This window comes from Oncorhynchus keta, chromosome 27 (assembly GCF_023373465.1).
Source record: "Oncorhynchus keta strain PuntledgeMale-10-30-2019 chromosome 27, Oket_V2, whole genome shotgun sequence".
In the NCBI taxonomy this organism is placed as follows: Eukaryota; Metazoa; Chordata; class Actinopteri; order Salmoniformes; family Salmonidae; genus Oncorhynchus; species Oncorhynchus keta.
This window is the reverse complement of record NC_068447.1, coordinates 24,655,457-24,673,069: the sequence shown is the minus strand read 5'-3', so window position 1 is coordinate 24,673,069 and position 17,613 is coordinate 24,655,457. Positions and strand designations below refer to the sequence as shown.

Below are 17,613 nucleotides of genomic sequence, written 5' to 3'. Positions count from 1 at the left end.
CTCCTCCATGTATCTCTTTCCCTCTTCTTGTTTTTAACTTCTTCCCTTGCCTCCACTCCTCCATGTATCTCTTTCCCTCCTCTTGTTTTTAACTTCTTCCCTTGCCTCCACTCCTCCATGTATCTCTTTCCCTCCTCTTGTTTTTAACTTCTTCCCTTGCCTCCACTCCTCCATGTATCTCTTTCCCTCTTTGTTTTTAACTTGTTTTTAACTTCTTCCCTTGCCTCCACTCCTCCATGTATCTCTTTCCCTCCTCTTGTTTTTAACTTCTTCCCTTGCCTCCACTCCTCCATGTTTTTTTCCCTCCTCTTGTTTTTAACTTCTTCCCTTGCCTCCACTCCTCCATGTATCTCTTTCCCTCTTCTTGTTTTTAACTTCTTCCCTTGCCTCCACTCCTCCATGTATCTCTTTCCCTCCTCTTGTTTTTAACTTCTTCCCTTGCCTCCACTCCTCCATGTATCTCTTTCCCTCCTCTTGTTTTTAACTTCTTCCCTTGCCTCCACTCCTCCATGTATCTCTTTCCCTCCTTCTTGTTTTTATCTCTTTCTTCTTGTTTTTAACTTGCCCTTGCCTCCACTCCTCCATGTATCTCTTTCCCTCCTCTTGTTTTTAACTTCTTCCCTTGCCTCCACTCCTCCATGTATCTCTTTCCCTCCTCTTGTTTTTAACTTCTTCCCTTGTATCCTCCCTCCTCTTGTTTTTAACTTCCTCCATGTATCTCTTTCCCTCCTCTTGTTTTTAACTTCTTCCCTTGCCTCCACTCCTCCATGTATCTCTTTCCCTCCTCTTGTTTTTAACTTCTTCCCTTGCCTCCACTCCTCCATGTATCTCTTTCCCTCCTCTTGTTTTTAACTTCTTCCCTTGCCTCCACTCCTCCATGTATCTCTTTCCCTCCTCTTGTTTTTAACTTCTTCCCTTGCCTCCACTCCTCCATGTATCTCTTTCCCTCCTCTTGTTTTTAACTTCTTCCCTTGCCTCCACTCCTCCATGTATCTCTTTCCCTCCTCTTGTTTTTAACTTCTTCCCTTGCCTCCACTCCTCCATGTATCTCTTTCCCTCCTCTTGTTTTTAACTTCTTCCCTTGCCTCCACTCCTCCATGTATCTCTTTCCCTCCTCTTGTTTTTAACTTCTTCCCCTTGCCTCCACTCCCCTCCATGTATCTCTTTCCCTCCTCTTGTTTTTAACTTCTTCCCTTGCCTCCACTCCTCCATGTATCTCTTTCCCTCCTCTTGTTTTTAACTTCTTCCCTTGCCTCCACTCCTCCATGTATCTCTTTCCCTCTTCTTGTTTTTAACTTTCCCTTCCACTCCTCCATGACTCCTCCATGTATCTCTTTCCCTCTTCTTGTTTTTAACTTCTTCCCTCCACTCCTCCATGTATCTCTTTCCCTCCTCTTGTTTTTAACTTCTTCCCTTGCCTCCACTCCTCCATGTATCTCTTTCCCTCCTCTTGTTTTTAACTCTTTCCCTCCTCTTCCATGTTTTTAACTTCTTCCCTTGACTCCACTCCTCCATGTATCTCTTTCCCTCCTCTTGTTTTTAACTTCTTCCTCCATGTATCTCTTTCCCTCCTCTTGTTTTTAACTCCTCCATGTATCTCTTTCCCTCCTCTTGTTTTTAACTTCTTCCCTTGCCTCCACTCCTCCATGTATCTCTTTCCCTCCTCTTGTTTTTAACTTCTTCCTTGCCTCCACTCCTCCATGTATCTCTTTCCCTCCTCTTGTTTTTAACTTCTTCCCTTGCCTCCACTCCTCCATGTATCTCTTTCCCTCCTCTTGTTTTTAACTTCTTCCCTTGCCTCCACTCCTCCATGTATCTCTTTCCCTCCTCTTGTTTTTAACTTCTTCCCTTGACTCCACTCCTCCATGTATCTCTTTCCCTCCTCTTGTTTTTAACTTCTTCCCTTGACTCCACTCCTCCATGTATCTCTTTCCCTCCTCCCTTCCTTTCTCCTCTCCTCACCTGTTCTCTCTTTTTTGAAGCTTATACCCTGAGAATCAGATAGGTTGGTGGAAGGTCTTACGACATCCACTCATGTGTCCTGTTGATAACAGGCGACATATTTGCCTGTTGCAGTGGAATGTTGATGCCATCCTGATTCCTAGTGGTCCATCTCAAATGCCGAATTGTTCCTAATTGTTCCTAAACCTTTGTCGTTTCACGCAGTCTACAGGGACAAAGTTGAATAAATCTTTGTCGATGATATAAAGCATGCTAGTAAGGGTAAATAGTGAAATATAACACCTTGATTTTAAAGAGAGATCACTGTGACTCTCTCCCTGGGTGCAGTAAAAACAGAGCACAGATGTTTATTGAATCTTAACATATCCTCTACGGCTAACCAAGGTATATTACCAGCATTTGTCTCCTGCAGTCTTCTTTATCAAAACATTTTTCTTTCAGATTTCTGGGGAGGGAAAGGATATCTAGACAGGCTTTCCTGTCTGTATAGATGTTGATATTAATTATATGCCCAAACTATGTGTGAAATCTTACCGCTGCTGTTGTTCTAGGATAGGATACAGTCGAGCAGCCGTTCACATTGACTCACTGTGTTTGTGATTGTGGGCTATAAGATTAAGAGATTTTGGGATTCCCTTTCAAATAAACCAACCACAGAATGTTGGACTGAGATCCAAGAAGACTAGGAGAAGAAGTAAACAAAATAATAGATCATATTTTGAAGGGAAGCCAGCTCTTTAAAATGAGGGAATTTTGTTGTTTGTTACTTTCAAGAAACTAGTCCTGAGAATTAGGTGTTGGAGATGCTGGGACAATTTTGTAGTGTGCATTTTAACACCAATAAACCCACATTTTTCTGAAAATGTAGCTAGCTAGACTCCCTTACCCGTATACATGGATGAAATCTTTTATCTCTCTGTCACGGATGCCATGGTTACACTTAGTTTGAAGATGTCGTCTAGACAGGTGTTTTACAGATTTCTGTGTTCTCTTTTCGAGTCCCTCCACATTTGCAATCAAATGCCGGAATTTTCCCCACCTTAGGTATCACACTCTGCTTCCTCCAGAAAGTGGAGAGCCTTAGCAACACTTGTGGAGTTCTTTGTGATATCTTTGAAAAAAGCCACTTCAGAAAGGATTACCTACACATACTAAGCAGCTCATGTTATAGACAGAAGCGTGCTACATGGCAGACCAATCCAAACTATTATCTCAGCCAATCATGGCTAGTAGGAAGGTTCCTCACTTTTTCTGTGGCTAAACCAACTGGGCTCGTAATTTAACAATTTCATTGGTATTTACAGATGGCAGACTAGTTTGTTTTTAAGGCAAATTAAAGTTCACATGTTCCAGAAGGCATTTCTGCCCAATAAACGCATTTTGATAAACATTTGAAAAATTACGTTCAAGTGCTGCTCCTGTGAAGTAGTGACGCACGACATACGCCTAGTTTCCTGAAACGAGTCACATATATTATTGGTGCTTGGTACCCATTCGGCTGTGCAGTTATGAAATGCAACGTTGTTTATTTCTCTCTGGTCCTGTTGTTTTTCCTCAAATATGCCCTAATGCAGTGCTTAGCATTGGTTGCCACACTGCATATCAACCATATCATGTTACTGATGTTGAGTTTGTTAATGGCAGCATAATTGACCCTCTATCTTTATCTCTCTCTCTCTCTCTCTCACTCTCTCTCACCCTCTCCAGCTTCGTGCCCATGCAGTGAACATGAATGGTGAGCGAGTGGAGAGCCCCATAGACCTGTACATCTATGTCATAGACATGAACGACAACCGGCCTGAGTTCAAGAACCAGGTCTACAATGGCTCTGTCGACGAGGGCTCCAAGCCAGGTAAACACAGGGATGGATGGAACATTGTCTCTTTCTCAGTGACATGGACAGAAGAATGTTCCTACATAAATCACACTGTAGAGAATAGTGAGTTTTACAGCAGTCTTTGCACACTACTTTGCTGTTCTGCGTGAGAAAAATGGAGCCCGTAGAGAATAGAGGTTGACCGATTAATCGGAATGGACGATTTCAAGTTCTCATAACAATTGGAAATCTGTATTTTTGGACACCAATTTGGCTACTTTAAAAAAAAAATTTTTACACCTTTATTTAATCTTTATTTAACTCGGCAAGTCAGTTAAGAACACATTCTTATTTTCAATGATGGCCTAGGAAAGGTGGGGTAACTGCCTTGTTCAGGGGCAGAACGACAGATTTTTACTGGGGATTCAATCTCTGGGATTCAATCTTGCAACCTTACAGTTAACTAGTCCAACGCTCTAACCACCTGCCTCACGAGGAGCCTGCCTGCTACGAAAATGCAGTAAGCCAAGGTAAGTTGCTAGCTAGCATTAACCTCTCTAGGGTATGTGGGACGCTAGCGTCCCACCTGGCCAACATCCAGTGAGATTGCAGAGCGCCAAATTCAAATACAGAAATACTCATTATAAGAATTCAGAAAAGATACAACTATTTTACATAGGTTTAAAGATGAACTTCTTGTGAATCCAACCACGGTGTCAGATTTTCGGTGTCAGATACATTACAATTATTTGAGAACATAGCCCAGCAGACAAGTCATTACAAACAGTAACCGGCCAAGTAGAAGAGTCACACAAGTCAGAAATAGAGATAAAATGAATCACTTACCTTTGATGATCTTCATATGGTTGCACTCAGATAAAGTCCGATAAAGTCTCTCTTTATATCTGAAAACCTCCTTTTGTTTGCACGTTTTCTTCAGTAATCCACAGGCTCAAACGCAGTCACAACAGGCAGACAAAAAATCCTAATTGTATCCGTAAAGTTCATAGAAACATGTCAAACGATGTTTATATTCAATCATCAGGTTGTTTTTAACCTAAATAATCGATCGTATTTCAACCGGACTATAAAGTTGTCAATATAAAAGGTAAACAAAAAAGGCACTCTCTCGGTCGCGCACATGAACAAGCTCTGTGACACGGCAGGGTCCACTCATTCAGACTGCTCTTACTCCCTAATTTTTCAGAATACAATCCTGAAACAATTTCTAAAGACTGTTGACATCTAGTGGAAGGGATAGGAACTGCAATTTGAGTCCTAAGTCAATGGATACTGTAATGGCATTGAATAGAAAACTACAACAGCATCAAAAAATCCTACTTCCTGAATGGATTATTCTCTAGTTTCCGTCTTCCAAATCAGTTCTGTTATACTCACAGACATTATTTGAACAGGTTTGGAAACTTTAGAGTGTTTTCTATCCAAGTCTACTAATTATATGCATATCCTACAACCTAAAACTTCTTACCTGGGAATATTGAAGACTCATGTTAAAAGGAACCATCAGCTTTCATATGTTCTCATGTTCTGAGCAAGGAACTTAAACGTTAGCTTTCTTACATGGCACATATTGCACTTTTAATTTCCTCTCCAACACATGGTTTTTGCATTATTTAAATCAAATTGAACATGTTTCATTATCTATTTGAGGCTAAATTGATTTTATTGATGTATTATATGAAGTTAAAATAAGTGTTCATTCAGTATTGTTGTAATTGTCATTATTACAAATAAATAAAAATCGTCCGATTAATCAGTATCGGCTGTTTTTGGTCCTCCAATAATCGATATCGGAAAAATCAGACTCGGTCGACCTCGAGTAGAGAATACCATTTGGAGCATTTGTGTTTTTTTTATAGATTGATTCAGTTTCACATCCCACTTGATTTAGCCCAGAGGCATTTGCTCAGATGGAGAGCTTCAGTCCTGCAGTGTGCTCATTTAGCTAGCTCTACTGTTGGCTGCATGGCCATAAAGCTGTGGATGGTGTGGCTGGAGATGATATGGCGATTAAATTTACCACGCTTTAGCTGCAGCTCCACTGACTCATTTGATTTATTCCCTCACAGTGGAGAGAAAGGCTGATGAGCCAGGTCGTTTTGCACTACAGGTGATCTGAAATCTGAAGAGGTGTCCAGGTGCTACGTGCACTTTCATTTTCTCACTAACTCTCTCTTTCGTTCTCCTTTTTCAACCTGAAGCGATTTTAATACAAACTCCGCCACCCCAACACAGACACACACGCACAAGCACACACACGCACACATCACCAATCCTTGGCAGTAGCATGCGTGACATTCAGCCGAACAATAATCATAAAAAAATAGTTTTGGTATTAAGAGCTCCAGTGGTTTCAATGGGAAGCCAATTACAGAGTTGAATTAGTTTTCAAATTAAAGACTCATTTAGGCCCCTAATCCTGTCAGGCACAGAGTAGATGCCCGTACAAAGGGTCCACATTAAGCCCCCTAAGAACACCCCGTAATGAAATTACCCAGGCAATGGGTGACACAGTGTGATTCTCCAGAGATAGAGAGAGATAGAGGGAAAGAGAGATGGGTGAAAGATTGATAGTCTCCCTAGTTGGAACCAAATGCAAAGCCACTCTCTGTCTGTCCTTTATCCCTCACTCTGTTCCTCTGCTCTTTCTTCCTTCCCTTTCTCTCTGAGTCCTTTGGAATCCAATTTCTCTCTTCTCGGCCCCATTGACAAATGTTCCTTTGAAATGTAATGGAGTTTGAAATGGTGGCTCGGATGGAATTATCTCTGGACGGAGCTTGTCACTGGGATGATATCACTATTTCTGATAATAACAATTGGATGGAAATTACTGGTGGAGAGGAGAGGAGGCAGATGGAGAGAGAGGGGGAAAGAGACAGCTGGAGAGAGAGAGAGAGAGAGAGAGAGAGAGAGAGAGAGAGAGAGAGAGAGAGAGAGAGAGAGAGAGAGAGAGAGAGAGAGCGAGAGGGGGGAGGAGAGAGAGAGGGGGGAGGTGAGAGAGAAAGGGGGGAGGGAGACAGAGAGAGAGAGAGAGAGAGGGGGGACGGAGAAATTAAAAAGGCGCAGATACTGGGACACAGAGAGAGAGAGGAGTATGAACAGGGACAGAGAGAGAGAGAGAGGAGTATAAACAGGGACAGAGAGAGAGAGAGGAGTATAAACAGGGACACAGAGAGAGAGGAGTATAAACAGGGACAGAGAGAGAGAGGAGTATAAACAGGGATAGAGAGAGAGAGAGGAGTATAAACAGGGACAGAGAGAGAGGAGTGTAAACAGGGACAGAGAGAGAGAGGAGTATAAACAGGGGCAGAGAGAGAGAGGAGTATAAACAGGGACAGAGAGAGAGGAGTATAAACAGGGACAGAGAGAGAGAGGAGTATAAACAGGGACAGAGAGAGAGGAGTGTAAACTGGGACAGAGAGAGAGAGGAGTATAAACAGGGGCAGAGAGAGAGGAGTATAAACAGGGACAGAGAGAGAGAGGAGTATAAACATGGACAGAGAGAGAGAGGAGTATAAACAGGGACAGAGAGAGAGAGGAGTATAAACAGGGGCAGAGAGAGAGGAGTATAAACAGGGACAGAGAGAGAGAGAGGAGTATAAACAGGGACAGAGAGAGAGGAGTATAAACAGGGACAGAGAGAGAGGAGTATAAACAGGGACAGAGAGAGAGGAGTATAAACAGGGACAGAGAGAGAGGAGTATAAAGAGGGACAGAGAGAGAGAGGAGTATAAACAGGGACAGAGAGAGAGAGGAGTATAAAACAGGGACAGAGAGAGAGAGGAGTATAAACAGGGGCAGAGAGAGAGGAGTATAAACAGGGGCAGAGAGAGAGAGAGAGGAGTATAAACAGGGGCAGAGAGAGAGAGAGGAGTATAAACAGGGGCAGAGAGAGAGAGGAGTATAAACAGGGACAGAGAGAGAGGAGTATAAACAGAGGCAGAGAGAGAGAGGAGTATAAACAGGGAGAGATAGAGAGGAGTATAAACAGGGACAGAGAGGGAGAGAGAGGAGGATAAACAGGGACAGAGAGAGAGAGATGAGGATAAACAGGGACAGAGAGAGAGAGAGAGAGGAGTATAAACAGGGACAGAGAGAGAGAGAGGAGTATAAACAGGGACAGAGAGAGAGAGGAGTATAAACAGGAACAGAGAGAGAGAGGAGTATAAACAGGGACAGAGAGAGAGAGGAGTATAAACAGGGACAGAGAGAGAGAGGAGTATAAACAGGGACAGAGAGAGAGGAGTATAAACAGGGGCAGAGAGAGAGAGGTGTATAAACAGGGAGAGATAGAGAGGAGTATAAACAGGGACAGAGAGGGAGAGAGAGAGGAGGATAAACAGGGACAGAGAGAGAGAGAGGAGGATAAACAGGGACAGAGAGAGAGAGAGGAGTATAAACAGGGACAGAGAGAGAGAGGAGTATAAACAGGAACAGAGAGAAAGAGGAGTATAAACAGGGACATAGAGAGAGAGAGGAGTATAAGCAGGGACAGAGAGATAGAGAGAGAGAGAGAGAGAGAGAGAGAGGAGTATAAACAGGGACAGAGAGAGAGAGAGAGGAGTATAAGCAGGGACAGAGAGAGAGAGAGAGAGAGAGATGAGTATAAACAGGGACAGAGAGAGAGAGGAGTGTAAACAGGGACAGAGAGAGAGGAGTATAAACAGGGACAGAGAGAGAGATAGGAGTATAAACAGGGACAGAGAGAAAGGGGGGTGTAAACAGGGACAGAGAGAGAGAGGAGTATAAACAGGGATAGAGAGAGAGAGATGAGTATAAACAGGGACAGGGAGAGAGAGAGGAGTATAGACAGGGACAGAGAGAGAGAGGAGTATAAACAGGGACAGAGAGAGAGAGAGGAGTATAAACATGGACAGAGAGAGAGAGAGGAGTATAAACAGGGACAGAGAGAGAGAGGAGTATAAACAGGGGCAGAGAGAGAGGAGTATAAACAGGGACAGAGAGAGAGATAGGAGTATAAACAGGGACAGAGAGAGAGAGGGGTGTAAACAGGGACAGAGAGAGAGAGGAGTGTAAACAGGGACAGAGAGAGAGAGGGGTGTAAACAGGGACAGAGAGAGAGAGAGAGGAGTATAAACAGGGACAGAGAGAGAGAGGAGTGTAAACAGGGACAGAGAGAGAGGAGTATAAACAGGGACAGAGAGAGAGATAGGAGTATAAACAGGGACAGAGAGAGAGGGGTGTAAACAGGGACAGAGAGAGAGAGAGAGAGGAGTATAAACAGGGATAGAGAGAGAGAGATGAGTATAAACAGGGACAGAGAGAGAGAGAGGAGTATAAACAGGAACAGAGAGAGAGAGGAGTATAAACAGGGACAGAGAGAGAGAGGGGAGTATAAACATGGACAGAGAGAGAGAGAGGAGTATAAACAGGGACAGAGAGAGAGAGGGGTGTAAACAGGGACAGAGAGAGAGAGAGGAGTATAAACAGGGATAGAGAGAGAGAGATGAGTATAAACAGGGACAGAGAGAGAGAGGAGTATAAACAGGGACAGAGAGAGAGGAGTATAAACGGGGACAGAGAGAGAGAGAGCAGTGAACACAGGGACAGAGAGAGAGAGAGGAGTGTAAGTAGGGACAGAGAAAGAGAGGGGTATAAACAGGGACACAGAGAGAGAGAGAGGAGTATAAACAGGGACAGAGAGAGAGAGGAGTGTAAATAGGGACAGAGAAAGAGAGGAGTATAAACAGGGACAGAGAGAGAGGAGTATAAACAGGGACACAGAGAGAGAGAGAGGAGTATAAACAGGGACAGAGAGAGAGGGGAGTGTAAATAGGGACAGAGAGAGAGAGGAGTATAAACAGGGACAGAGAGGGAGAGGGGTATAAACAGGGACACAGAGAGAGAGAGAGGAGTATAAACAGGGACAGAGAGAGAGAGGAGTGTAAATAGGGACAGAGAGAGAGAGAGGAGTATAAACAGGGACAGAGAGAGAGAGAGAGAGAGAGAGAGAGAGAGAGAGAGAGAGAGAGAGAGAGAGAGAGAGAGAGAGAGAGAGAGAGAGAGAGAGAGAGCGAGAGGGGGGAGGGAGAGAGAGATATGCCTCATCTGACTGTTGCCTCCTCTTCCTCAGGTACGTTTGTGATGCACCTGGCAGCCTTCGATCATGATGACAACACCACGGCCAATGGGATGGTGCGCTACCGGATCCTTTCCCAGACGCCACACAGCCCCATCCCCAACATGTTCACCATCAACAGCGAGACCGGAGACATTGTCACCGTGGCAGCAGGCCTCGACCGCGAGGTTAGTAACCCTGGTAAAGCTGGTGGGATGTGTTCTCAGAGCCCAGAGATTTTGCTGTTAAGGTCAGAAGAACTCCTGGCCCTCCACATAATGAATGAGGATAATGTCATGTGATTGTCAAGATGGTCAAGGTTCATTTCACATAGTGTGTGTTGTGTTGTGGTAACAGCAGTGCTGGAACTGCCTCTGGGAACAACCTGGAGCATTTCGTATTATTTTGTCTGTAAATCCAAGACACTCGATTTAGTATGAAACAGTACATACAGTTGAAGTCGGAAGATTACATACATTTAAGTTGGATTCATTAAAATTCATTTTTTCAACCACTCCACAAATTTCTTGTTAACAAACTATAGTTTTGGCGAGTCGTTTAGGACATCTACTTTGTGCATGACACAAGTCATCTTTCCATTAATTGTTTACAGACAGATTATTTCACTTGTAATTCACTGTATCACAATTCCAGTGGGTCAGAAGTTTACATACACTAAGTTGACTGTGCCTTTAAACAGTTTGGAAAATTCCAGAAAATGATGGCTTTAGATGCTTCTGATAGGCTACTTGACATCATTTTAGTCAATTGGAGGTGTACCTGTGGATGTATTTCAAGGCCTATCTTCAAACTCAGTGCCTCTTTGCTTGACATCATGGGAAAACAAAAGAAATCAGCCAAGACCTCAGAAAAGAAATTGTAGACCACACCTGGTTCATCCTTGGGAGCAATTTCCAAATGGCTGAAGGTACCACGTTCATCTGCACAAACAATAATACGCAAGAATTAACACCATGGGACCACTCAGCCCACAGTAAAACAAGTCCTATATCGACATAACCTGAAAGGCTGCTCAGCAAGGAAGAAGCCACTGCTCCAAAACTGGCATAAAAAGCCAGACTACGGTTTGCAACTGCACATGGGGACGTACTTTTTGGAGAAATGTCCTCTGGTCTGATGAAACAAAAATATAACTGTTTCGCCATAATGACCATCGTTATGTGTTTGGAGAAAAAGGGGAGGCTTGCAAGCCGAAGAACACCATCCTAACCGTGAAGCACGGGGGTGGCAGCATCATGTTGTGGGGGTGCTTTGCTGCAGGAGGGACTGGTGCCCTTCACAAAATAAATGCCATCATGAGGAAGAAAAATGATGTGGATATATTGAATCAACATCTCAAGACATCAGTCAGGAAGTTAAAGCTTGGTCGCAAATGGGTCTTCCAAATGCACAATGACCCAAAGCATACTTCCAAAGTTGTGGCAAAATGGCCTCAGGACAACAAAGTCAAGGTATTGGAGTGGCTATCACAAAGCCCTGACCTCAATCATCTAGAAAATGTGTGGGCAGAACTGAAAAAGCGTGTGCGAGGAAGGAGGCCTACAAACCTGACTCAGTTACACCAGCTCTGTCAGGAGGAATAGGCCTAAATTCACCCAACTTATTGTGGGAAGCTTGTGGAAGGCTACCCTAAATGTTTAACCAAGTTAAACAATTTAAAGGCAATGCTACCTAATACTGATTGATTGTATGTAAACTTCTGACCCACTGGGAATGTGATGAAAGAATTAAAAGCTGAAATAAATAATTATCTCTACTATTATTCTGACATTTCACACTCTTAAAATAAAGTGGTGATCCTAACTGACCTAAGACAGTGAATTGTTACTAGGATTAAATGTCAGGAATTGTGAAAAACAGAGTTGAAATGTAGTTGGCTAAGGTGTATGGAAACTTCCGACTTCAACTGTACATTCATTTTGAGTTGCATCCCCTTTGGCCCTCAAAACAGCCGCAATTCATTGGGGGCACAGACTAGAAGGTTTCAAAAGCGTTCCACAGGGATGCTGGCCCATGTTGACTCCAATGCTTCCCACAGTTGTGTCAAGTTGGCTGGATGCCCTTTGAATGGTGGACCATTCTTGATACACACAGGAAATTGTTGAGTGTGAAAAACCCAGCATCATTGCATTTCTTGACACACTCAAACCAGTGTGCCTGGCACTTTCTACCATACCCCATTCAAAGGCACCTAAATATTTTGTCTTGCCCATTGACCCTATGAATGGCACACATACATAATCCATGTCTTAATTGTTTCAAGGCTTTAAAATCTCTTAATCTACACTGATTGAGGTGGATTTAAAGGTTGACATCAATAAGGCATCATAGCTTTCACCTGGATTCTCCTGGTCAGTCTATGTCAGTGTATATTTGCATTTTATTTTTCAACTCACGTAAGTCAGTTTTTGAGTCTTCAACTGTGTGTGGCTGTAGGTAGTCTGTCATGGGTGTCTGCCACTCCACGTCACGCTCTGCCCAGCATTTTCCAAGCCGTCCCCCTGAGGTCACCTTGTTTATGGAGCTGTCACATTATGACAACATCCTAACATCTTTGTTTACGTGACACGGATGTGCCTGTGACAACACCGTCGACGCCGTAAAGGGAATCTCTCTGCTGCATCACCCAGCCACCTGTCACTGCTGACAGACCTATTAATAACACCGTAGACGCCGTAAAGGGAATCTCTCTGCTGCATCACCCCAGCCACCTGTCACTGCTGACAGACCTATTAATAACACCGTAGACGCCGTAAAGGGAATCTCTCTGCTGCATCACCCAGCCACCTGTCACTGCTGACAGACCTATTAACAACACCGTAGACGCCGTAAAGGGAATCTCTCTGCTGCATCACCCAGCCACCTGTCACTGCTGACAGACCTATTAATAACACTGTAGACGCCGTAAAGGGAATCTCTCTGCTGCATCACCCAGCCACCTGTCACTGCTGACAGACCTATTAACAACACCGTAGACGCCGTAAAGGGAATCTCTCTGCTGCATCACCCAGCCACCTGTCACTGCTGACAGACCTATTAACAACACCGTAGACGCCGTAAAGGGAATCTCTCTGCTGCATCACCCAGCCACCTGTCACTGCTGACAGACCTATTAATAACACCGTAGACGCCGTAAAGGGAATCTCTCTGCTGCATCACCCAGCCACCTGTCACTGCTGACAGACCTATTAATAACACCGTAGACGCCGTAAAGGGAATCTCTCTGCTGCATCACCCCAGCCACCTGTCACTGCTGACAGACCTATTAATAACACCGTAGACGCCGTAAAGGGAATCTCTCTGCTGCATCACCCCAGCCACCTGTCACTGCTGACAGACCTATTAATAACACCGTAGACGCCGTAAAGGGAATCTCTCTGCTGCATCACCCCAGCCACCTGTCACTGCTGACAGACCTATTAATAACACCGTAGACGCCGTAAAGGGAATCTCTCTGCTGCATCACCCAGCCACCTGTCACTGCTGACAGACCTATTAATAACCCCGTAGACGCCGTAAAGGGAATCTCTCTGCTGCATCACCCAGCCACCTGTCACTGCTGACAGACCTATTAATAACACCGTAGACGCCGTAAAGGGAATCTCTCTGCTGCATCACCCAGCCACCTGTCACTGCTGACAGACCTATTAATAACACCGTAGACGCCATAAAGGGAATCTCTCTGCTGCATCACCCAGCCACCTGTCACTGCTGACAGACCTATTAATAACACCGTAGACGCCGTAAAGGGAATCTCTCTGCTGCATCACCCAGCCACCTGTCACTGCTGACAGACCTATTAATAACACCGTAGACGCCGTAAAGGGAATCTCTCTGCTGCATCACCCAGCCACCTGTCACTGCTGACAGACCTATTAATAACACCGTAGACGCCGTAAAGGGAATCTCTCTGCTGCATCACCCCAGCCACCTGTCACTGCTGACAGACCTATTAATAACACCGTAGACGCCGTAAAGGGAATCTCTCTGCTGCATCACCCAGCCACCTGTCACTGCTGACAGACCTATTAATAACACCGTAGACGCCGTAAAGGGAATCTCTCTGCTGCATCACCCAGCCACCTGTCACTGCTGACAGACCTATTAACAACACCGTAGACGCCGTAAAGGGAATCTCTCTGCTGCATCACCCATCCACCTGTCACTGCTGACAGACCTATTAATAACACCGTAGACGCCGTAAAGGGAATCTCTCTGCTGCATCACCCCAGCCACCTGTCACTGCTGACAGACCTATTAATAACACCGTAGACGCCGTAAAGGGAATCTCTCTGCTGCATCACCCAGCCACCTGTCACTGCTGACAGACCTATTAATAACACCGTAGACGCCGTAAAGGGAATCTCTCTGCTGCATCACTCAGCCACCTGTCACTGCTGACAGACCTATTAACAACACCGTAGACGCCGTAAAGGGAATCTCTCTGCTGCATCACCCAGCCACCTGTCACTGCTGACAGACCTATTAACAACACCGTAGACGCCGTAAAGGGAATCTCTCTGCTGCATCACCCAGCCACCTGTCACTGCTGACAGACCTATTAATAACACCGTAGACGCCGTAAAGGGAATCTCTCTGCTGCATCACCCAGCCACCTGTCACTGCTGACAGACCTATTAATAACACCGTAGACGCCGTAAAGGGAATCTCTCTGCTGCATCACCCCAGCCACCTGTCACTGCTGACAGACCTATTAATAACACCGTAGACGCCGTAAAGGGAATCTCTCTGCTGCATCACCCCAGCCACCTGTCACTGCTGACAGACCTATTAATAACACCGTAGACGAAGTAAAGGGAATCTCTCTGCTGCATCACCCAGCCACCTGTCACTGCTGACAGACCTATTAATAACCCCGTAGACGCCGTAAAGGGAATCTCTCTGCTGCATCACCCAGCCACCTGTCACTGCTGACAGACCTATTAATAACACCGTAGACGCCGTAAAGGGAATCTCTCTGCTGCATCACCCAGCCACCTGTCACTGCTGACAGACCTATTAATAACACCGTAGACGCCGTAAAGGGAATCTCTCTGCTGCATCACCCAGCCACCTGTCACTGCTGACAGACCTATTAATAACACCGTAGACGCCGTAAAGGGAATCTCTCTGCTGCATCACCCAGCCACCTGTCACTGCTGACAGACCTATTAATAACACCGTAGACGCCGTAAAGGGAATCTCTCTGCTGCATCACCCAGCCACCTGTCACTGCTGACAGACCTATTAATAACACCGTAGACGCCGTAAAGGGAATCTCTCTGCTGCATCACCCAGCCACCTGTCACTGCTGACAGACCTATTAATAACACCGTAGACGCCGTAAAGGGAATCTCTCTGCTGCATCACCCCAGCCACCTGTCACTGCTGACAGACCTATTAATAACACCGTAGACGCCGTAAAGGGAATCTCTCTGCTGCATCACCCAGCCACCTGTCACTGCTGACAGACCTATTAACAACACCGTAGACGCCGTAAAGGGAATCTCTCTGCTGCATCACCCAGCCACCTGTCACTGCTGACAGACCTATTAACAACACCGTAGACGCCGTAAAGGGAATCTCTCTGCTGCATCACACAGCCACCTGTCACTGCTGACAGACCTATTAACAACACCGTAGACGCCGTAAAGGGAATCTCTCTGCTGCATCACCCAGCCACCTGTCACTGCTGACAGACCTATTAACTACACCGTAGACGCCGTAAAGGGAATCTCTCTGCTGCATCACACAGCCACCTGTCACTGCTGACAGACCTATTAACAACACCGTAGACGCCGTAAAGGGAATCTCTCTGCTGCATCACCCCAGCCACCTGTCACTGCTGACAGACCTATTAACAATACGTCAATGGAGCCTTCAGGTGTGTGTTTTAATGTCACATGCACAAGTACAGTCAAATGCCTTTCTTGCAAACTCAAAATCCAACAATGAATGAACAGTGTAATACTGGAAAAAACACACAAGAAATAAGAAGATATATGAAGAACACAATAAGTAAGTAAGCATACTATATACACGGTCAGTTCTAATACCATATCTACAATGTGCAGGAATACTGGAGTGATGGAGGTAGATATGTATAGGGGTAAAGTGACTAGGCATCAGGATATAAGATTAACAGAGTAGCAGCAGCCTGTATGTGAATGTGGTGTGCTTGTGTGTAGAGTCAGTATTAATGTATGTGCATATTATGTGTGAGTGAGCAGATGATGGAGAGTGCAAAAATAAAATAAAGGGTCAATAAAGATACAAGAATAACTCAGATAGTCTGTGTATTTATTTTGTTAGCTATTTATCAGTCTTATTGCTTGTGGATAGAAGCTGTTCAAGAGCTTGTTGGTGCCAGACTTGATGCACCGGTACCGCTTGCCGTGCTGAAGCAGAGAGAATAGTCTATGGCTTGGGTGCCTGGAATCTTTAACGAGGTTCCAGGCCTTAGTTCCACACTGCCTGATACAGATGGCATGGAGCTCTGCCCCAGTGATGTACTGGGCTCTCCGCATCACCCTCTGTAGCACCATGTGATCGAGGGCGGTGCTATTGCCATACCTGGCAGCGATGCAACCAGTCAAGATGCTCTCAACGGTACAGCTGTAGAATTTGTTTTGTATTTGAGGGCCCATGACAAATAAAATCAACCTCGTAAGGGGAAATAGGCGCTGTTATGGCTTCTTCGCAACTGTGTGTGTGTGTGTTTGGACCGTTTTAAGTCTTTCGTGATTTGGACGCCGAGGAACTTGACGCTCTCGACCTGCTCCACTGCAACCGCATCAATGTGGATGGGGGCGTGCTCGCCCCCCCCGTTTCCTGTAAGGGGGACAATGGTGTAGAACTATGAGCTGTAGTCATTGAACTAAATTCTCACGTAAGTATTACTCTTATCTAGGTGGGTGAGGGCAGTGTGGAGAACTATTGAGATTGTGTCATTGCATCAAACACCAACGATTGAGAATGTTTCTGTTTGTTAGTGTGTGTGTGCAGGGTTGGGTAGGTTACCTTCTAAATGTATTCCGTTATAGTTACTAGTTACCTGTCAAAAATTGTAATCAGTCTCGTAACTTTTGGATTACCCAAACTCAGTAACTTAATCTGATTACTTTCCTCTTAAAAGAGGCATTAGAAGAAGACCAAATTAATATTACCAATTGAACAATATCTATTGCAGGACACACTTTATAGTTATAGTTTTACATAGCTGGCCATAAACGGACTTTGCATTTTACTCTATGGGTTGGTTATGTAGGCTTATTCTAACCCATTGCTTTCTACTACACAATAATAAAATAGGCCACTGTATATCTTCACATTAAAATCCAAAGTCTGTCAGATTTCTAGTCATTGCAATTGATTGCATACCTTTTGATCTTCAAGAATATGACTTGGAAATATACAGTGTCTTCAGAAAGTATGACTTTTCCTACATTTTGTTACGTTACAGCCTTATTCTAAAAAAACATTTTTTTTAAAGGTTTTCCTCATCGATCTACCCACAATACCCCATAATAACAAAACAAAAACAGTCTTTTTATTTTATTTAGCAAATGTATAAAAATAAAAAACTGAAATATCATGTCATGACGGTGGCCCTTTTTGGGTATAGCTAGTGGCTTCCCCTTCTCTCAAACCCAGGTTCTGTTATCTCAGGTCGGAAATTCCTGGAGGAGACTCTCTCCCCCTGGCCATGCAGACA

At 44.6% G+C, this 17,613-nt stretch overlaps 1 protein-coding gene across 1 annotated transcript in view; it reads left to right on the top strand.

The window, feature by feature from the left end:
* LOC118360283 (cadherin-4-like) overlaps nucleotides 1–17,613 on the top strand; it is a 636,928-nt gene that overhangs the window by 536,492 nt on the left and 82,823 nt on the right. The window contains exons 7-8 of the mRNA XM_052482021.1: nucleotides 3,670–3,814; nucleotides 9,894–10,066. Of these exons, the coding sequence (XP_052337981.1) occupies nucleotides 3,670–3,814; nucleotides 9,894–10,066 (318 nt within the window). The remainder of the gene's footprint in view (nucleotides 1–3,669; nucleotides 3,815–9,893; nucleotides 10,067–17,613) is intronic.